This window comes from Ylistrum balloti, unplaced genomic scaffold, assembly GCF_031769215.1.
Source record: "Ylistrum balloti isolate Yb309-2 unplaced genomic scaffold, AGI_CSIRO_Ybal_v1 Utg371024, whole genome shotgun sequence".
Taxonomy (NCBI): Eukaryota; Metazoa; Mollusca; class Bivalvia; order Pectinida; family Pectinidae; genus Ylistrum; species Ylistrum balloti.
The window spans coordinates 291,901-315,864 of record NW_026782569.1 but is presented as its reverse complement, the minus strand read 5'-3'; the positions used below and the strand labels follow the sequence as shown (position 1 = coordinate 315,864).

Below are 23,964 nucleotides of genomic sequence, written 5' to 3'. Positions count from 1 at the left end.
TCAATGTCTTGTTTACAGGTACAGCTAATTGTTATCAATGTCTTGTTTACAGGTACAGCTAATTGTTATCAATGTCTTGTTTACAGGTACAGCTAATTGTTATTAATGTCTTGTTTACAGGTACAGCTAATTGTTATCAATGTCTTGTTTACAGGTACAGCTAATTGTTATCAATGTCTTGTTTACAGGTACAGCTAATTGTTATCAATGTCTTGTTTACAGGTACAGCTAATTGTTATCAATGTCTTGTTTACAGGTACAGCTAATTGTTATCAATGTAATTGTTATCTTGTTTACAGGTACAGCTAATTGTTATCAATGTCTTGTTTACAGCTAATTGTTACAGGTACAGCTAATTGTTATCAATGTCTTGTTTACAGGTACAGCTAATTGTTATCAGTCTTGTTTAATTGTTATCAATGTCTTGTTTACAGGTACAGCTAATTGTTATCAATGTCTTGTTTACAGGTACAGCTAATTGTTATCAATGTCTTGTTTACAGGTACAGCTAATTGTTATCAATGTCTTGTTTACAGGTACAGCTAATTGTTATCAATGTCTTGTTTACAGGTACAGCTAATTGTTATCAATGTCTTGTTTACAGGTACAGCTAATTGTTATCAATGTCTTGTTTACAGGTACAGCTAATTGTTATCAATGTCTTGTTTACAGGTACAGCTAATTGTTATCAATGTTTTTTTAACAGGTACAGCTAATTGTTATCAATGTCTTGTTTACAGGTACAGCTAATTGTTATCAATGTCTTGTTTACAGGTACAGCTAATTGTTATCAATGTCTTGTTTACATGTACAGCTAATTGTTATCAATGTCTTGTTTACAGGTACAGCTAATTGTTATCAATGTCTTGTTTACAGGTACAGCTAATTGTTATCAATGTCTTGTTTACAGGTACAGCTAATTGTTATCAATGTCTTGTTTACAGGTACAGCTAATTGTTATCAATGTCTTGTTTACAGGTACAGCTAATTGTTATCAGCTAATTGTTATCAATGTCTTGTTTACAGGTACAGCTAATTGTTATCAATGTCTTGTTTACAGGTACAGCTAATTGTTATCAATGTCTTGTTTACAGGTACAGCTAATTGTTATCAATGTCTTGTTTACAGGTACAGCTAATTGTTATCAATGTCTTGTTTACAGGTACAGCTAATTGTTATCAATGTCTTGTTTACAGGTACAGCTAATTGTTATCAATGTCTTGTTTACAGGTACAGCTAATTGTTATCAATGTCTTGTTTACAGGTACAGCTAATTGTTATCAATGTCTTGTTTACAGGTACAGCTAATTGTTATTAATGTCTTGTTTACAAGATCAGCTAATTGTTATTATTGTCTTGTTTACAAATACAATTTTTGCTACCAATGCCTTTTTTGCACAGGTATATGTCCAACAGATTTATTCTGATTTCTTGTTAACTGGATAAGATGCATTTTCACTTGAACAGCTGTTTTTATCATTATCAATTTGCTTCAGATTAAAGATTTAGTCTAGGAATGAAAACGTCTCATTGACTCTATCAAAATAATTGTTCATTGAAAAAAAATCAGGATTTTATTCTGTAAAACATCAAATTTACAAATGAAACAAAGCCTGCGTTTTGTTTTATGAAATCCATACTTACCGTAATGTCATTATGATCAGTTTGTAAGGTGTAGGCACTACCCATTTCCTTATAAGGCAGTAATAATCAACCGCAACAACTGTTTACATTTACTCAAAACGCGACACGTGAGAAAGCTACTCATATTTAAACTAAAACAAAGGGATTACGAATTCTGTTTAAACTCATTAGGGGGTATATCGTGTGTATGTTGTCTATAACATCATGTCTTGCCTTTGACATTTCCTTTCAATCCTACGTGACTGTCTCTGCGTCCGTATGTCCCTAGGGGTAATTTTTCACCGAATGTCCTTGCACCATATCAATAATCCCTATGACTTGTGATGTATTGGACGACACGCCTTCTCCTCCTCGCTTTTATTGACCACCAAGATGATGTCCCAAAGCGCATCAAAACTCTCACAAATAATGTCTGTATTCCTATAGTTTATCACGTGACTTTCCCCAGGTACCGCGTGATGTCGTGATGACCGTCAATGTGTCTGACAGACTACTGTTTACTCAGAAGCTAGCCTTAATGTAAAGTGCAGCTCTTTAAATCAACAGTCGACCGTTAATAAATCTAAGTTTAGCATTCTTTGCTATGTCATTTATATAAAAAAAACATCCAAATTCTCCGCACGTGATACCAGACTAAGAACTATTCTATCCCTATTTCATAATACCAGACACGGAAACACGATCACGTGCACAAATGCCAGAAGTTAAATTGGCGAGCAGCAGTGGTATTTTATTTGTCTTCTCTGGAAAAGTTCTAATAGTCGTTGTATGTCAAGCTAATATTGAACATTTACTATCCAGATGTTGCTTAAATAAATACTCCAGATGAATTAAATGACGCCTACGAAAATGATAATGAAAATACACATGATCTCGGATGACATTCGATGTCTGATGATGTTTGCTGACATTTTATCATGTCTGGTGACGTTTAATTAAGCTGGGATAGGAATATTTTAGCTTCATGCTGGTATAAAAAAAAATGCAAACTGAACGAATGTGCGTAGCAGCGTGGAACTAACGCTATTCTGATCAGCGCTCAGAATTATTTTCTTTGATAAGTTTCAATAACAAGGATTTTTTTTATAGTATATTGCTTCGGGTGACAGTTTACATGGCATGACCTCACGTCATTGACAGCTCATTCGCGCCAATTTCAGTAATTCAAAATTCGTTTATGAGTGGGCTCTTCACAGTCCAAACGGATATGTGTAGTGTCACACATTGGAGGGAGGAACTCAAAGTGCACAAACCTGACAGATGGTTTGTTTACGTCATTAGTCGGAGATCAAAGAATGAAGTTTTGTGACAGTGGCTAGCAAATCATCTTTGACCCTGATACAACAGAAAAACCTTTTCTACTTCAAAGCCAAAACTGCCTGATGAAGTGTGATATCTGATGACGTTTGCTGTTTGATGACGTAAAACGCATGCTGACGTTTGATGATGTGTTATGACGTTTGCTGTCTGATGACGTTAAATGCATAATGGCATTTGATGATGTGTAATGACGTTTTGTGTCTGATGACGTCAAATATACACTGACGTTTGATGATGTTTGATGACGTTTTGTGTCTGATTACGTTTGATGATGTTTGATGACGTTTTGTGTCTGCTCATAACTGTTATCTCATGACGTTTAATATCTGATGAAGAATTATGATGGGTAATGATGTCCAGTGACGTTTCATGTCTGATGACGTTTGATAATGGCTGATACTTTTTATATACAGGTACCTATCACAGGTTAATACAAATGATATACATTATGAGCATATATAAACGAATACGGACATAACTAAACGTACAATGAATACTGTGGGTTCAGAAGTAATTGCAATTGCTATTCGCAAGTGATCATCAAACGATGTGATAGGTGGCAGATTCTCTTTGATAAGACATTGCCTCCCGGCAATTCCAACCTCTTCAATTAATTTTGTATCTGTTTTTTTTTAAACGTGTTTTCCCAAAATGCTTCCGAAACAGGTCACAAATATTTTTTTCACTTATGCACTTTTATCCTCATCGGCCATTTTAACACCATTCAAGTTGGAACAATTGGCAATGAATACGAATACTAGTGTCGACGAGGGTGTCAAGATAAATGCGATTTAATGTGGAGAGGAAAAACGAAATTACAGATAGGATTTTAATCAACACTAGTAATATAATACCTTGTGGTGTGAACGAAACCTTGTGGCGAGGCGTTTTGTTATCGAGACTGTTTGTTGTACGAGACCCTGGATATCCTCCTTTCTGGTATGTCTCAGCTATTAATAGGAGCCTAAGTACCACAAAATTGATTATGATGATCGATGATCGCAGCGCAAAAGCAAGAAATTATCAGATTTTAGCACAAGATATACATCTAAGAATTAAGAAATAAAAAAAAAATTAACGTAATGTACAGATGGATGTGGAACTTTCTCTATACACAAAAGTATTGTTTCATGTTGAGTATTTTTATTTTTTTATTTTTATTTTATTTTATCAGACATAAAATTCTAATTTGATAATTTGTAGCCATCAACTGTGTAAAATGCCACAGCGATGGAACCAATGTGACTTTTTGGCGCCATCTTGGCGTTGTCAGCGTCACAAATGGCAACAGCCCATGGCAGTTGAAGTAAGCTGTAACTTAAATGCATAACAGATTTAATAGTAATGCTGTGCTTTTAAATTCGACATGTACAATACTGATCGATCTGATATTCTTTCCAAACGCATTTCAATCCCAAAACGTTCGTCCCCTATTTCATTTCTACATTTTACAAGTACGTTTGAGGTAATGAGATAAAGTGACGTACCATTAAGATTTTTGAGTCCTAGAAAACCTATAGATGCCTGTACAAAACATACAGATAATTTACTTCTTGAATGGAAATGTAGTGTTAGGTTCCGATTTACCGGTGTTATTAGTAAAATAATGTGTATCTACGTGTGTAAGGTGTATTTAATACCCCGAATTATTAATGAATACATTCCCGCAAATCCAAACATTTCAATAATATTTAGAAAGTGTGGTAAAATTGACTAGCACATAGAAAACGCTATTAGATATCCGGCTTTTTTGCATTTGACATTTAGAGAATGGCCAACCACCATACACAGTTGTAAGATCACACAACGTTACACGATGTGCGGTGTGCGACGATGTGCGCACGATATGCGCACGACCTATGCGCGATGTGCGCACGATAGGAAAGTTGGACGAAATAAGCTATCGCACATTTGTACGCAAGTTGTTTGGGTCTGATTCTATGTTTGTTGATTTTAAATTTAGAAATGACTTACAGATAAGTGTGGATATCCATTTATGTGCGTACCAAGTGTGCGGTGCGTTATGCCTTACCACAACTGTACTTAAGAGGTTGTAAACGCTGAAAATACATGTTGTTACAGAGAATAGGATATTAGTGTGCTACGGCTGATAACAAAGTAAACACAAGCTATGCGAGCAACTGTGTCAGCAAAACGTATGGACATGTTATCAATCTTATTGTTTAAATAAAAACGAATTATAAGTCTCCAATCAATATTCAAATGAAAATGTTAAGCAAATACTCCTAAATACGTTGCACATGTACCCAAAAAATCAGTATAAAAGGGTTCTTGTTCCGAAATCCAGGAGACAGAAAATATTGAACTGTATATTTATGTATCTTCAATAACATTCCTTTCATTTCCAGGTTGTGTGGCGGCGAACATCGGAGCCTAACCCAATCAGTTTCGGAGAATATATCTACAGTCCGGACCCAAGATTCAACGTCACCAGGAACCCCCGAAGGCACGAGTGGAATCTCCGGATCCGGGACGTCCGACTTAGGGACGGGGGTGTATATGAATGCGCCATTTCATCGCGGAAGAAATACATCCGCCACGTATTACTCAGGGTATACGGTACGCAATACTTTATATATATAATATGTAGTGAACACAAGGTTACAATGATATAATGTTACACTCAGGGTATACGATAGCGGGGTATATGGTAGGCTGCAATGGTTTACTAAGGGGAATGATAGCTAAAGTACTGTATTATCATGTGTTATTGGGTGTGTACGGAAAGGTACAGTATTATAGTGTATCACTGGAAGTGTACGGTAGAATAAAGTATTATAGTGTATCACTGGAAGTGTACGGTAGTGTACAGTATTATCATGTATTAATGGTGGTGTAGGGTAGTGTACAGTATTATCGTGTAATACTGGAGGTGAACGGTAGTGTACAGTATTATAGTGTATCACTGGAATGTGAACGATAGGGTACAGTAATATCATGTATAACTGGTGATGTACGGAAGGGTACAGTATTATCATGTATCACTGGTGGTGTAGGTTGGGTAGAGTATTATCGTGTATTAATGGTGGTGTAGGGTAGTGTACAGTGTTATCGTGTAATACTGGAGATGTACGGTAGGGTACAGTATTATCATGTATAACTGGTGATGTACGGAAGGGTACAGTATTATCATGTATCACTGGTGGTGTACGGTAGTGTACAGTATTACAGTTTATCACTTGAATTGTACGGTAGGGTACAGTTTTATCGTGTATTACTGGTGGTGTAGGGTAGTGTACAGTATTATCATGTATTAATGGTGGTGTAGGGTAGTGTACAGTGTTATCGTGTAATACTGGAGGTGAACGGTAGTGTACAGTATTATAGTGTATCACTGGAATGTGAACGATAGGGTACAGTAATATCATGTATAACTGGTGATGTACGGTAGGGTACAGTATTATCATGTATAACTGGTGGTGTACGGTAGGGTAAAGTATTATCATGTATAACTGGTGGTACACGGTAGGGTACAGTATTATCATGTATAACTGGTGGTGTACGGTAGTGTACAGTACTATAGTGTATCACTTGAATTGTACGGTAGTGTACAGTATTATCATGTATTGCCGGAAGTGTACGGTAGGGTACAGTATTATCATGTATTACTGGAGATGTACGGTAGGGGACAGTATTATCATGTACTACTGGTGGTGAACGGTAGGGTACAATATTATAGTGTATCACTTGAATTGTACGGTAGTGTACAGTATTATCATGTATTACCGGAAGTGTACGGTAGGGTACAGTATTATCATGTATTACCGGAAGTGTACGGTAGTGTACAGTATTATCATGTATTACTGGTGGTACAAGGTAGGGTACAGTATTATCATGTATAACTGGTGGTACACGGTAGGGTACAGTATTATCATGTATTACCGGAAGTGCACGGTAGTGTACAGTATTATCATGTATAACTGGAGGTGTACGGTAGTGTACAATATTATCATGTATTACTGGTGGTGTACGGTAGTGTATACTATCATCGTGTATTCCTGGGGATGTACGTTGGGTACAGTTTTATTTGAATTGATTTCCTTGAACGGTAGAGTACAATATTTCCCTGCAATACTAGGAATGTATTTTAGGGTGCAGTATTATCATTTATCCTGCAACTAGCACTGCCGTTATCGGAATTAACCTGCCACCTATATTTTTGCTGTATTCGGCAGCAACGGAAAACATCTGTATCTTAGCACGTGAGGTAATTCAACAGATTGACTTTCTGAATTTACTTTAGAATCACGTTTAGTAATTTAAATAACTGTTGAAATAATCAATTTTATACGTTGTAATCAATAATTTTATTTACGAAAATTCATAAAATCGCTGTCATATCCGTCGATGTTTGGAACTACATTTCAACGCGGAGCAAACATTTTGGCGTGCGTCATCAGGCAAAATTCAGCGTAACGTCAACGACACGTTAACAAAGATTGAACAACAGCACTTCAGAAGTTTTTGATTTTCTGATTGTCAGTCAATGTTGCAGGACAGATAGAATACATGGCCAGTGTCTTCAAAGATAAGCCGTATTTTGTATCGGGACAGAAAGACATAAGTGACTCGCCGCTCTTGTCTTTCTTCACTCTCGCCAAAATACAGCTTATATTTTAAGACACTGACCATGTATTCTTTATGTACTACCGATGGTGTACGGAAGAGTACACTATTTATGTTGGACTTAGTATGAACGCTAGAGTACCGTCTTGTTAAGTAGAGCTGTCGTTCGGCAACTACTTGTATCCCCCCCCCCCTGTCTCTTTGACTTTTTTTCTATTACTCATCCTTCTCATATAAATCTAATACAGTATTTACCATGCATCTACGTTCATAGTATTAAAATGAATACAAAAAATAAGAAGATAACAAATCCATCGATTACAATATATAGTGATTTAAATACATCGTCACATCAATTTATAACAATAAAGAAAACAGTTATTTCTTAGAAATGATTAAGAAATAGACGTGATACTTTGCAAATAAAGTAAAGAATGACTTGTTCCATGCAGTGTCAAAATATAAAATGTAGCGTTCTTTTTTACATGGTAACAATATATTTGCAATGTCAGTGAAATAGGAGGTTGAGTCATTTTGGATATATTAGAAATGGGGCTTGCGTCAAAGTTAAAATTTTCTTCAAAATACACTGTTATTACTTAATATTGAAAGCAGTTGATCACTATAATTCAATCAACACGAATAGAAACGGAATGGCAATGTTTATAATAATTATGACCCCTGGTATATAATGTTCCGACATTATTTTTAGACATTTGTATTTATTGAATTAAAAAAGATAAGTTTTTGTATCAATTATTAATGTACAAACGGTATATCTTTCACTAATTGTGGTCAAAACTTACCTCTCTAAAAAAACAAAGTAAGTAAAGAAACAAATGAATATTACAAAAATAAAACATCACAAAAACAAAACAAAACAAAAAACAAGAAAAACAAAAACGAAAAAAAACCCAAACAAATGAAATATTTATTTTGTACATCTATTATTACCTAACGTCGTTAAATACAATTTTTTTCACGTGGTCGGTTACACTCAGTAGTGTAGGAATCGACCGCTGATTCAGAATACAATTTACCACTGAGTATTTGCTAACAATGATATAAAAAAAAAAAAAGACCTATACCACTTTGTTACAGTAAAGATAACCTTGGCCTGCCATTATCATAGGAAATACACTATAGGTTACTGGGACCATCGATAGTGAGAGAAATCGCGCCAAAATATAGTAATTCAGAAACTCGTAAGTAGGTGAAGTAATCACAGGGATGGCGTTATCGTCAGTCGGTGTGGCATTCCTTGCCTGGCATTCTCTTTGTCTAGACAAAACAATAACACGCATATAAATTATATAATATCCTTATCAATTTGGTTCAATGAGGATATAAGGAAAATGATAGTCGATTTTTACGGCACATCTCGTAACGATTTATCTTGTTAAGATCTATGTTGTTATTTCATTTGTGTTTATGTACAAAACATAACTTTATTGCGGAAGGTTATTGTTTTTGTTTGTATATGTTGATTTCTGATAAATGTTCTACGCGATGAATTATTTGCTCATTTGTTGAACAATAATAGTAATTTTCGTTATGCCCTCTTTTCATTACGATATACAGTTTGTTTACTACAGATAATTTATCAAGAATCATATTCATAAATATAATGTAGCCATGTTAAATGATAATACTCGCCGGAAATTGACTTGAAATAAGTCCTAATTTTCATGCGGTACTTCTATCTAAGTTAGGAGTGAGCCAGTGTCTTCTAGTGGCGACACACCTTTTTTTCTCCTGGCATACGCTATATATACAAAATGAACGACGTTGTACATTGTATCATCCCTTAATTATAATAGACTCAAAATAAACATTCTAAGGTTATCTGCCTATAATTTTAACCTGTAATTAAAATTTCAGGGTGGTCCTGCCGTTCGCATATTTTATGTAAGGATAATACTTCACCGTGTTAAAGCTAGGCGTGTACTACACGCATCATACGGATACCTACACATGTATCTTTTATATGTGAGTGTGTGTATTCAATAAAGCAATAACGTGATCATGATAATTATTAATTACCAATACACAGATTATTATACAAGTAACATACACAGAACACCAACTAAAGCAAAATTGCAAATTATAATTGGCAATATATCCTGATAAGCCCTTCAGCCGGTTGAACCCCGAAGAGCCTTTTGGCTTATGAAGGAAAATTTAAGGTAATGTTCCACAGATGGAAATTCGAATAACAATGCTGAAGTAATTCTCAGTTTGGTATGTGAGGTAACCATGGATTGTATACAAAATATTCTTGTAGTCCCAGATAACAAAAAAAAAGATGTCAAATTCAGAGAACAGCAGTACATCGTTGACCACCAACTCTACTTCTCAACAGTTCGCAATTCAACATTTTTATACATATATAATATATGGATATTATCATTTTGCAGTTATATATTGTCGTGAATATGTAATTTGTGTTTAAGCTAGAATTGTAAATATATCACCGTCCTTGTGAAGGCGACTCCAGCGGATACATTCAGCCTATCAAGCAACGACCATCACATTATCAATCACGTGATCAATGTATAAAAAATCATGTGACTAGTCATGTGATATACATAATATCAAATAATCCCCTAACGTTTTGCAATTTGTTTGTTTTATCTCGTTTCTCAGTGGCCCCCGAAGGAGATAAAAGTGACATGATTCGGAAAGGTGATTAAAAGACAACGTCATTTTTTCTTTTTTCCTTTTGTCTTGTTATTCACCCAGCTTTAGTAATTATTTAGTTCAATACTCCCGTAGTTCTCCATTTTTTGTATACTTCTCGTCAACAGAGCTTCCGATGAAAATATTATTGTGCCATATCATTTCAAGTCCATGTACCCACACCCTTGCATACTCTATAAAGAAAATATTTAATAGAATTAAATGAAAGTATTTTTTTGCATAGTTTTGTGACATTTTTCCGTATTGAATATTGTGATAAAATTAGGGATGACCCCTTTTTTATTGTTTGTGTGTTTTCTGTCTTTACAATTTATTTATATGTCCCAGCAGAGTATAAAATAAACTAAGCATTTATATTTTTTCGATACATTTCATAATACTAAGGAACGCGTCCAATACATTCTTATCGGAGAAGATGAACGTATAATGAACTTTCTTACATTTATTATATTCCCTATAACAACACATTTAGCAAAAACTACGTTTAAAACGTATCACAGTGGTGTAGATCAATATCAACTCTCTGTTGCCATCATGCTTCATAGTCAGACTATTTTCCTAAAACTACATGAACCTCTAATAACCATTTTATCCGTTCTCCTCTTCTCTTGTTCAATGCTGGTATTTTTTAGGAGCTGTTCTGTTTATAGACTTCATTTGTAGCGTTCAATCTAATCTAATGTGAGCATGAGATGAACTTCATTTCAATCTTCTCGCCAGAATGAATTGCTAAAGACACTAGGGCATTGAATCTGCAAGGATACAATATTCGACGCCGTAGTCTTCACCAATACCTAGATTAACCGTTACTTAGCAGGTTTGCTGAAGTTTCATTTCGGAGTCTGACTTTGTCCTTTAACAGCGGCTGTTTAATTCCTTTTGTTTATGCTATTTTGAAATTATGTTACGTAAACATAATTAAAACAAACTTCATGACATTTGCTGAACGCAAACCGATGTCCCTTTGGCATTTCCCAGTAAATTAAAATAAATGAGGCTGCAACACCAACTTTCATAGATATCCAAGGTCGTTCGAACAACAATCTCACACTTACGATTTGTAACCTGCCAAAAGTCGCATGAAGGCAAGTACTTCACACACAAAGGAAATTGTATTAGGAAGTACATAGATATAGGTAAAAGCCAATATAATGTATTTTCATATATGTACATCACATGACTTATACTATACATATATATCAAGTACCGTCTATTAGTTTATATTTGTTAGGTCATTACAATATGACCCGTCCAATATAGATTTAAGTACGATATGACCCTAAACGAAGTTATCTTCACTTCAGCACAACTCTGCATGACTCCGCCCTTGTCGTCTTCAGTTACACTTATTTTTCATTTCATTTTTTTTTCACATAAGCTTTAACTGTTTCCATACAAAATCACTTCGTGTATAGCACTGCGATTATGGTATTTTACAGACATAATCCTTCATAACAACAGTTGTTAGGGACAATAATTTGTCTAAGCAAATGCCAAGGAGTTCAGCAAATAAATATAGTAGATATTGATATGGAACTAACTGCAATATGATGATATAATACTATGAATAATTTAGCAACACTTGTTTTATGGTTTTGCCCATTTGCACGGATTAGCTTCTAATAAGGTTTTATTTCTCACATTTCAGAGCGGCCGACCACAGCCAAACCAAGTATGTACTACTTGCACGTGTAGGAACCCTCTTCTTGTAGAAAATAATATAAGATACATCCAGATCTAGAATAATATCCGGTCTAGTTCATTTAGGCGTTTGTGCAAACTCAGTCGGTGGCCTGTAATGTAAACGTTTAACTGAATTAGACTGGCATGCGGTCACTAGACCATCGTATCAGCGTTTTACACCCTAATTATAGTGCATTGTACCCCCGGTAATGCTGTGACGGGTGGCTTCATAATAGCTTATTACCTGCTTGCTAAAACTATTTCACTTGGATTGGAAACTTTTCCATGTACAATGTTGATATATATGTTCAAACCTTATATTGCGAAACGTTCATCATTGTTCAAATAATGATGATTTCAAAATCTCGGCACGTGTAAATGTTTATTTCACAGACTGTAACGATTCGTTTAAAAAGACAAAACAAGGCTTTTTGTTTTTATTGGTGAAGTTTCGAGTATCATTAACAGAATGCATTTGTGTTGTCATTGTTAGAAAGTTTTGAAATTTTGTAGTCGACATCGATGTGACTAACGTTACTTATCGTATTTACCCGTATTGGCTCGTCAAGATCACGTGATACACATCAAGCGGACATCGACTTTAGAAGCAGTCACCACGTCAGAAAGCGTGTTCCTATATGCCGAGAAAAGGGATAGATTTCTGTCAAAGTGAAATAGGATTTTATATAACTTTGCAATATCTCTAAGCAATACAACTCAATGTACATTTGTATCTAATCAGATAATTCCAAAGACTGCAGTCCTTATTGGTTATCTCCCTTCTATATATACAGTATCTAGTGTAGGCAGTCACAAAGATGTCGGTTGGATTAATCAAGTAGAAATAAATAAACTTAAAAAAAAACAACCATATTGTTGAGATGTCTTTGAGAGATGGAATCAGCTTTATTACTGATCTCTTGTGTAAGTATTTCGTACAGCCCATTTCGACGTCTTCTTTTGCTATATTTATTTGATAGTAATGACGCGCCATACCAAATCAAACCGATGTCTGTGTTGACTGTATATATTTTATAATACAATAAGTTTACATCAAGATGTCCATGAAATATTTTTTTTATTTTTGCAAACTATTTCGTTGCATAGACAGCTTCTTAAGCATGCCCCTTCTCTACACTTCTTTCTTAAATCTATATTCTATTCATTTTCATTTCTTCGCTGTGAAGTAGTCATAGTTTGCAGTGCACTACAGGTTAAGTCCACCGTTAAATGCCCTTCAATTTTTCAGCCGTTACAATGGCAGGTTCAAAGTTTGTGACCAAAGGGGAGACAATCCGATTACAGTGCAATGCTACGGGCTCATATCATGCCCCTGAAGACATAGACTGGTTTAAAGATGGGAACAAATTAATCCCGAGTGTTACAAACAATATAAAAATTAATACTCAGCTTACATATGAGAAGCGGATACTTACCAGCGTGCTAGAGGTACAACACACTAAATTAGACGACGCCGGGATTTACGTGTGTCGCAGCACGGACCTGAAGATCGCCAACAATCATGTGCACGTGCTGGATGGTAGGTCAAGGTCATCTTTTCTTTCTTTTGATTGTTTCGCTGCTTTGCTATGATCATTTTGCTTTTCATGCCCTGTTGCCTTTTCCCATCCTCAGATTTATTACAATGTTTTTACCACCGAATACGAAGGGAACATGTGCAGATGTGTGATTGATCACGACAATGCGAAAATGTCCTGCATTCGTTGTACGTTCGAATATCAAAACATGTAGCAAATGCAGATAATCTTGCAGGTGCCATAAAAATCATACTTACAGTGCGTTTTGGAATGAATGCAGTGACAAATGCACGTATTACGTGGTACGTGGTACGAAGGCGTGTGACAAAAAAATGATTGATCATGTGCTATAGTCGAGGCGAAACAAATTCAAATTGAAATAAACGCTCATGACAAAACTTAGCATAAACTCATAAGTGTTCAGTAATTGAACACCATAACACAGTTGTGAGTAACAACATATTAGCAAACAAAAAAGCAAGAAATAGATGTTTTTACACAAAACCGTATGGTAAACGGAGTTACGTGTATGTAGGGGAAAGGCGGGAAACCAATTATACGAATACAGAGGACAAACCGATCGAATCTATAAGTGTCTGAGTGAAAACAAAAAGGCAAGAGACGAGGAGTTTACAGACGAATGCTTAAGCGCGATAATGTAAGCAAAAATAAACCAACAATACTTATGTTAACTCAAAATGAAGTTTAATGTGATGTCTGTAACTGTACCACTTAACAATTATCGTGTACACTTGGTGGATTGGTGTGAACGCATTAACTAAACGGAACACTCTCTCGACAGATAAACATATTCTAAAGGTCACGTGACAATGGTTACAGCGCCTGACAATCACACCTTACTGTTTAGTTTTTGTAAAGGTATAACAATTGTTTTTAAACCTCATCTAATATTTATTTTATGGCAACAGCACAATATTTCTATGTGAGCAAATTTCCTTTCGTTTTTTTTTCTCTTGTGAAAGCGTAGTAGAGAACGAAATACGTTATTGCGGTGCATTCGAAAACATTAAAAATGAATATCTTCGTAAATTTAAGTATTGCTGTTGAACAAATTTAGTGACTTATAATTGGGTTTTCGTTGGAAAGTAAACAAGCATAACCAACGTTGATGTACTATAAGGCGTTATAAAATTGTCTGTGTCCGCTACTATAGAAAGCAGTGTGTTACAGGTGCATTTCGTGTTGTGTTGTATTAGTGTTACGAACATTTTATATTTTATCATCCGGCAAAAAAATACATATATGATTTTGTTTATTTTATGTCCTAATAGCCCGGATCATACACTTTGAAAATATATCCCAATATCGCATATATGCATTGCACTGTCTGTGTTAATTTACTTATGAAGCACACAAGTCCGTAGAATTTTTATATTTATATATCGAATTATGATGTACATGTATTGTGACCTTGTGACAAATACAGTCCATAAATCATCACATTAGGACGTAGCCAGTTCTCATTACCATTGACGTCACTAAAGTGTATTAAACATTTTTTGTTGGTGGTGACAAGTGATGATATTTATAAATTCATAAAAAAATTAAATCAAACGGATATTGTTTAATATGATAGGACATTTATACTAATATACGTGAAATAACACATTATACGTTCCTGACAAGCACTACATGAACCTCAGAACACTGACGTCATGGAAAACTTGCTAATGTTTGTTATCGTATGTATCCCTGTTGTATCAGACATTTTGTTGTGGTCTCATTGTTGTAACGACGGTCGTCAATGTTGATGATTCACGGCGATCGTTTCTATCTAGCCTGCTGGTTGTTATAGAGATATTTCCTCTTGAAATGCACGCCATAATTAACAATAAACAGCGGTAAATCGTAAATACTTAGTGTGTTTGACCCAGCACGATTTTCCTTAGTAGAAAATGCATTGTATTGGTTTTACAGTCTTGTTTTAATGATATATGATACATAGTTTTCTTAGGAGCAGGACCTCATTTATATTCACGTGTTATTATTATCTTGATTGTATCTAACAACGATTTCGAAATCGTTTATCAGTAAAACTTATTGTTTATTTTTCAGAAGGGACATCTCGTAAAAACGTCAAAAGAGGTGAGTCAATTTTTCTTTTTTTCAATACAGAGTTAGATTTCAAGATGGGAAGACTTGGGAATATTAATTCATTGGTGTCAGAACTATTCTTATATCGAAATCGGCCAATCATCACTTTGGCATTGGTCGATAGAACAAGGGTCCCTGGTACATTTTGTATTGTCTTAATAGTTATAGACATTGTTGACTGGGTTCACGTCATCACTGTCAGGTTGTTTGTTCAGAACTATTTGATTTCAGTGGAATTGTTTTGTTTATTGATTTAGTATTCCCTTTAGAAGCAACAAAAGTATTCATAAAATTCAAAGAAACATTTGGTACTATTAACACAAGCCAGAGGGTTAAGGACATTGTTTTCACGGAGAAAATTTGTGGCGCATAAACAACAGCGACTGGGTGGAGACACTGAAGTTGAGATTTGGCTTTAATAAAACCTCCTCATTGACATGGCTCTTCAATTTCTTGTCACTTTCAACGAGAAACTCGGTCCCCGTCTCATTTATTAAAAAAAAAAAGAAAAGGAAAACTGTTCATACTGCAGAAGTGTAATTGATTCGATCTCGTATCTAGGCAATCCTCGATAGTATTAATACAGATGTAACTTGGTACAGACTACAGCTGGTAGAGAGCTAACACTGCATATACAAACGCCCGCTATAGAAAGGAAACCAAGCTGTCAGAAACCACTACCCATAAATATATTCGATATTGCAACCTAAAATCAATCAAGTTGAGAAATGTATATATATATATATTTAACATATGCTGTCACTAAGTGTTATGAGTTTGGACCACCAGACGTTATCGAATAGGACTATACATCCAACTCCGAATTCGCAGCGGCAAACCTATGATGTAAAAATGTGCCTTTCGTCGGTTAACGAAATCTCACGAACGATAGAGCAAGCTAGTCAGACAATGGAGTCAAACGTTAGAAGCTGTTAATTTTGTATGAGATAAGAGAAATGGAAAGGCACTAAGAGACACACAAGTATGCTGCGTGGTGCTTGCTGATACAGCCCCTGTTGTCGACAACACGGTCGGCATCATTGGAGACGCTTACCGTAATATTTTTGAGGCAAGTCCTCTTTGTAAACACGCTTAAGAATCATTTTTTACTTCTGTTTCTAATTGATAGATTGCTAGAATAGATTGCTAAAAGATATGAAACAAAATTTAGATTGATCATTCAGATTTTTTATTCGCGAATTTTAATCTTATCTCTTAAGAATGAATAATTAAAACTGTTTTATAGATATAAAATCAATCAAGGAATAAATCAATTGATTAAATACAAACGATTAAACGAAACATATTTTGTCATAATTATTACTTGATTATGAAAAGTGTAAACAATGAAACAATGATTTCATATATATACGTCATTGTCCGTTGATACTCGACCACACTGGTCACAAATGCTTATTGTAGAGTGTTTTTCTCTGTTAACTGTGAGTATATTCTTCTTACGTACAATAAAACTGCATACTTTTTGTATTTTCGTAAGATTTTTTATACTTATTCTATAAAGTACTTATATTAATTTTCTGAAATAGTATACAATTGATAACAATGAAATTTAGTTGATATGTAAATTTAAAAAAGATACAAACAAAACAACGAAAATATCACGTTTTCAAATGTATATGATTGTAGCTACATTATAAGTGGATGTTGTTTTGAAGCGCGATGTTTATATTATAACAGTATATTCCAATATAAATTATCCGATCCATAATCTAACAATTGTTAAAATGATAGCATAGTAAACAAAATACACGCATTTATATGGTAAAGAAAGGGAAAGTAAAGAATTTCATAAAAAAGTATTTAATCCTTTACCTAAATAGCCTTACCTTAAATCAAAACTGTTACTATATTATCGATCGAGTCAATATGACGTCACTTTTGAACTGTTATTCGTAACGTCACATTTCGTATCTATGCAAAACATTTATAGAATAAATAAAAATGCTTATGTTTTGCAACTTGTGTTTTCCACTTTTACCTGTATATTTGCTGGACATGTAACATTCACCACAATTTTACAATATATATATATATATATATGCATACATAGATATTTCGTTCTCACTAAATGATAGACCAGGATGATCCATACCTTCACAGCAGGTTTCAAATACATTTGAGTACATTTGATAGGAGCTGAGCGAATGTAAAAACAAATGTCATCGGGTGTTAATTTCTGTTAGACGTTTATTACAGCAAGCTGACGTCATCTGATTTTCGCTACTGCAATATTTTCCATTTTTTTCCTTCACTGTTTAGAACAATTAAATGATCTTAATAGGAGATAGCATTTCCTGTGACAGTCGTAAATTTCGAGACATTCTCTAGTTATCAGTGATTAACTCAAAAATGGGTCAATATTCTATGTCTGCTGTCAAACTCTCCATGTAAAAATATATTTCGTTCTAACAAACAAAATTTGGAGAAGTTCCTTATCGCCTCACGGGACGAACATGTTTTAAACGAAAAGACATAACTCTTTAAAAGTGTTGTCAGTACCGAAGGAGATATGGATAAACAGCGTCGTCAAGAAGCTTTCTCGTCGCTTTGTTACTACTGTCATTAGCGTCAAGGGCTATGCCTTTTACATTGTTCTTCCATTTACATGAAGTCCCATATTTCCTTTTCTTATTTTATCAGCAAGACTGAGAATCAATTTGGCTGCTGAAACATTACCACCGATGACTCTTGTTAAGACTTAGAACGACGTTCCGTTCTATCCATTTGTGAAAATCGTTGTGGTGATTCAAGTGGAGAAGTACCATATTATAGCTCTCCAACGAAGTCAGGGATTTAAATATCTTTCTGACGACCGTCTATTGTTTCTTTTCCTTCGTAAAATACCTTGTAATATCAATTCTAACATACACTAATTTGGTTCTGAAACAGAATCATGGTCTTTAATTACGTCAAAGACACAGAAATGGTAACAAGGAAATAATTTATGTTTAATGACGTAATAAATATTCCTCTGAATGGAATTTGTTTATGTTACATGTAGCGGTAATCATGTTAACACAATTGTAGCTCAAATAATCAATGGCGTAAATCATTGCTTTTAAATAAAAGATTAAACACACGCACGCACACACACACACACACGCACACACACACACACACACACACACACACACACACACACACACAAATGCTAATTGACGTCCAATTAGGAGAAGGATACTTTTTTTTATAAATGTATGTTCTTATGGTCTTACATCAATTTTGCTAAGACCTTAAATTTACACAGCGAAAAGTCAATATGGAAATCACGTCTACACTTCCGGGAACATTTTCGCTGTTTTTCCCTTACAATTTAGCTTTGTCTATTCGATAGCGTCGTTTATAATCAATATCACTTTATTTAGATAAACGGTTTCTTCTATGCATCTATGCTTAAATCTTATTTATATCAGGATCTATTTTTTTTCTTTTTATAGTGCTAATCGCGGGAAGTTTCCAAGGAATAATTCTCTCTTATGTTAATGTGCTTTCGATGTTTCTATTGCTTGCATATATGATGTCGGCCACTCAGAAAAGTGGCGTGCATTTTCCGTCCGATTATCAATCGCTCAATTCTAGTATATAAACGAAGGTTTGTTTGTGAAGCTAAAGCAGATGTTCGCAAGGTATTGTAACATATTGCAAACAACACTCACTAAATATGAACCACTTATTTCAAAGGTTGTCAAATGAAATGTATTCCTCTTGGAAATGTATCATACTAACATTCAAACATGACTCGGCCTTCAGCAGACCTGCCGAAATCAGAACTGCGATGTTTAAAGCAAAGATATATTTGCCAAAAAAACATTTAAGTATTTGATACAGTCATCTGCGTGTTGTAGGACAAATCATTTTCACTGGTAAATAGGTAGTTTAACCGCATCTTTTTATATTTTATTATTCTTTATTTCATTTGACAAGACAGGTAGGAAACTAGGTTTTACATATATATGATTACATTGTATGTACATAGCATTCTCCAGTAGATTCTACATCTCACTATATCAAAATGTGCAGATTAAATAGTCAATGTCATTGTTTTTTTTTTATTTTCACCAAAATAAAATAGTACAAAATAAAAGATGTCAACGAGGAACATTTGCACAAACAACTGATGATACAAATGAAAGTATTAGAAAAATCTCTTAAGATAGACTTGAATAGTCTAACTCCATGACACCTAATTCAGTCATTGATGTGTTTACGTTATTAAGGCATATTTACCATGATCGAAAAAGTCTTTGAAATAAGAAAGTTAAGGAAAATGTCTTCATTTCTGCCAGGCATATGGTTATAAATAGATGCATACGCCAAAGGACGAGCATTAATAGATTATTTTAATTTCTCTGTGATATAGTGTGAAACCCGAGATTTACTATTTTACAGTTTAAAGGAGGGCTTAGTATTTACATAGCACTGTCATTGCTGACTTATTACAAATGTCACTATACTGATGATATCAAGTGATGTAAATGATAACATTTCTGTAAGAAAGATTCGCCTGAGAAATTTTTTGCTTGATAAAACTATGTACAAGGCCGATTTATCTATCCTTCTTGTAGAAACAGACATGCATCTGCCCAGTGTTGAAAGAACCCTTATGCTGGTTTAACGACGTTTTTTACAACAAGATGTCGTGCTCAGTTTGTCTAGTTCTGCATCTGAGCTAAATAACATTTGTGCGATATATAATCAACAAAAAATAGAAGAAACATTAATCAAATTAACCTTTCTGAGAAAATCGCAATGCCAAAGTGATGACTTTCCTTACATTCCATATATATCTATTATGAATTTTGATATATGTATATGTATATGGAGCATATAGATATAATGTATTTATTGTGTACATGGATTATATGTACAATGTATACAATGGTATACAATCATATCAATATAAAATGAACATAATTCAACGTCGAAATCAGTGCATTTATCATACTATTCTGAGCACCATCTTTCATTATTAAGATATTTTTCATCTTTTAATGGCTGCCAGTGTCCGGTATGAACCTGAACTTACTTTCCCCTCTCGCATGTCTTGTAATGGTCTTCCTGATCGTTGTCGGGTGCATAATTGGCCTATCCATTCACACTGTCATCTGTTTCTACATCTCAATCGACAAAATGTTTTCTTTCTTCTTTGCATGATATTTAAATCTAACTTTAAACAACCATGAGCTTTGCATGATTACACTTGTCATTATTACACTTGATAATTTAATTGCAATTTGTAAAAAAAAATGCTAATATTTTTCATAAACATAAAAACGAAATTTTTTAAAACACGTTGGAATCATCAAATGCCTAATATTTCGGACTATAACAGATACTTTGTTTTCATTTTAAGATTTTTGGAGACGTTCTTCAGTCTTTCTGTCTACGAATTGACTTCTTATTGCTATCAAATGTCTGGCCTAGTTATATTGAATTTTAGCAGCCGAAATCCAGTATATTTTATCACACTCATATTATCACTGCTTTGTGATGTCATAAAGGGATATCACGTGATTATCTCAGTAGCAAGAATGTCATACCTTGTCTTATAGAAGGGATTTTTGTGTAATTTGTTCGCTTACTTTCACCTAAATATCAGTTACTGTACAGCTGATAATTTTCACGGGTCAAAATTGTTGACGTATTTCTTTCAACGACCGAATGATATCGAAACGAAATGAAATTCAGCGATATAGATGCCAAAGGTAATATAGCATATGCGTGTCTCGTATCATTACACGAAATTTAGCGATCGCATTTATACACCAGAAAAATAGTGAAGATAACATTCTCGCAAAAATAACTGGCTATACAGCATTGGATGGTATCCATTAAAGATTCTATTGTTAAATCTGGTAAAGTGATAATACATATTTCATATCAACATTCCCCTCATTTTAAACATAAATAGTAAATTTGTGTAATGTCCGCCATATTACTTTGACATTAAAGTCAGTTGTTCCTTTTTACGATTTCTTAACAACCCATGAGACACTAGGAAAACATTTCAAAGACCAGACATGTCGTTGACTCGTTCGGCTGCAAACAATACCGTCTATAGGATTCCGGTTTATTACACAGATATGTCAGGATACAAACATTTTATTTAAACTGTATTTAGTTAATCGACATTCAATATTAATTACACTGCAACATGTAAATAACGATTTTAAGCATTTCTATCATGTTGTAATAAATACAAATCAACCTCTGCTTGAAACCAGTTTAAATGCGCAAAATCACAAGATGTCTACTTCGACGAGAAATTATTTATATAAAAATCAATACCTTTGATGTGTCTGTGTTAGTGATATAATTGATCATAAATGCTTTTTCACTTCATACCCGATTGACGAAAGGTCTAGACTAGCTTGACTGTGCAGTCATATTTAGGATTCATCTTTTGATGATAAAGTAATGTTCAACTGTAAAATGAATGATTAAGTTAGCAATGCTAAGAACGGGGTCCTTCCACATTGCTCTTTGAAGTCAGTTGTGCATGCAAGTGGCGTTCTGTATGTGATAGCATGTTCAATCTCTCTTCGTTCTAGTGTGTGAATTACCCTCCTCAGAACAACACCATATGTAATAATCCTCGACGTATTTATGTGTATTTATGTTATTTATTTCTTCTCTTTGTATATCATTTCATAACGAAAATATTTATGACTTGACTTTCTTGTCAAGCATTGTATTGTGTGACGTCCCGTTTTACTTACATCGTTTTACACGACGTCTGAAAACATTTCACAACAGACGTTCAGAAGTGATAGATTCTGTCTCAGGTAATGCGGTATTAACGTAATTACCCAATTTCAATATGAACAAATATAATAGCGGTTAAAATTAAAATGCGATTTGGTATATCTATATGTATGAGAGCGCTTCTCTGCCACATATGAACGTGATGAACACATTCTGTTGACTAACATTGATAAAATATCTAAACTACGCTTTGTAATTATCATCGTCAAATCTGTCTAGAGAGGACTTATTATGACCACTTCCTGTCTGGTGTAACAACATTCTTCACGTTATATATATCATCTTAATTCATAGTTAGGCTGTATCTTAGATTGTTTTAGATTTTAAAAAAGATATATAATTATGTATTTCATTGTGTAAATAATAATTAATTCCTTGAATCAGTTCATCCTATATGAAAAGTGCATATCCATCGCAAATTAATACATAACTTTGTCCTTGTAGCATTATTTCAATATCAATAGAAAACAATAGACCTACAAAGTACATACCTTCACTCTTTTGAACTGCTGATTGTCTGACAAAGTGCTGACTGCAAGATGTTGACAGGTATCTACTGGTGTTTTACAGGTACGTCGAATGGTGGAAAAAATCACTGCTGCATAACCTTCTCCAGCCATTTTGCAGGAATATTAGCTGTTTCATTGACTTTAAATTATCTGATTCAACAACTCGCAAAGACGTGACAAACCATATAAGGACAAAGAAAGCTCACCTACATGTTTTCACTATAACGTCCATATAATATGCAAGGGAGCAGCCAGTAACGATTTCTTTTCATTGTGTTGGTTGTTTCATTTCAATTAAGCCCTGAATTACACTATCGTTATACGTTTGCTGGGTTATTCTTACGACATAATTAGTTGCATTACATCAATACTTTAAAATCCCTGTTTTATAAAGTGATAGTTTCCAGACTTAGATATGCTCAACCAAATCAGAAAAAAATGATCTTGTTTATATATCTCTTTTGTACGCAAGTCATAACACAGTTGGTTAGAATTGATCATTCATACATCATATGAAGCTAGACAGTTAATATGGCTCGGAATATGAACATGACGCAGGTCAGTATATTAACATCTTCGAAATGCAAATGTTTTTCTTTCGAACTTTACTTAACATCTCTGTGAGCATGGAATATATGACGACAAAACCGAAGGTAGGCAGTTAGATATTCGTTTCACCCAACAATTTTTTTAATTTGACAAGAAAATGTTAAATGAACTTTTCAATAATATGTACTGTTTGAATTAGAAAGAAACAAATTCCAGGCCTGAGAAGGTAATATTTACGTCTAAGCCATTACGTAATTCCGTTACTCCTAATCAACGAGATCACATAGATGCGTGATTCACTTCTAAACGCGTCAGTGCGAATCATCCGCATGGTGGCGCATGCAAAACCTTTGGTTTTGTCAGAATCCGTCCACGGGCACAAAGTGATTAAGTAGATCGATAGCGCAGCACTTGAATTTCGAAGTTGTTAAATCCCAAACGCCTGAAAGAAATCGTAATACTTACTCTGCAGTAATAGATATGTGATATTAACTATACTTCAGTTTTGTTCAACATTTGTATATACAAATATG

General features: G+C 34.3%; 1 protein-coding gene across 1 annotated transcript in view; it reads left to right on the top strand.

Annotated features, from left to right (window-relative positions):
* LOC132560170 (lachesin-like) overlaps positions 1-23,219 on the top strand; it is a 115,135-nt gene extending 91,916 nt beyond the window's left edge. Inside the window, exons 3-8 of the mRNA XM_060224822.1 lie at positions 5,334-5,544; positions 11,900-11,923; positions 13,184-13,474; positions 15,549-15,578; positions 20,611-20,616; positions 22,944-23,219. Of these exons, the coding sequence (XP_060080805.1) occupies positions 5,334-5,544; positions 11,900-11,923; positions 13,184-13,474; positions 15,549-15,578; positions 20,611-20,616; positions 22,944-23,059 (678 nt within the window). The 3' untranslated portion in view covers positions 23,060-23,219. The remainder of the gene's footprint in view (positions 1-5,333; positions 5,545-11,899; positions 11,924-13,183; positions 13,475-15,548; positions 15,579-20,610; positions 20,617-22,943) is intronic.
* Positions 23,220-23,964: the final 745 nt, after the last annotated feature.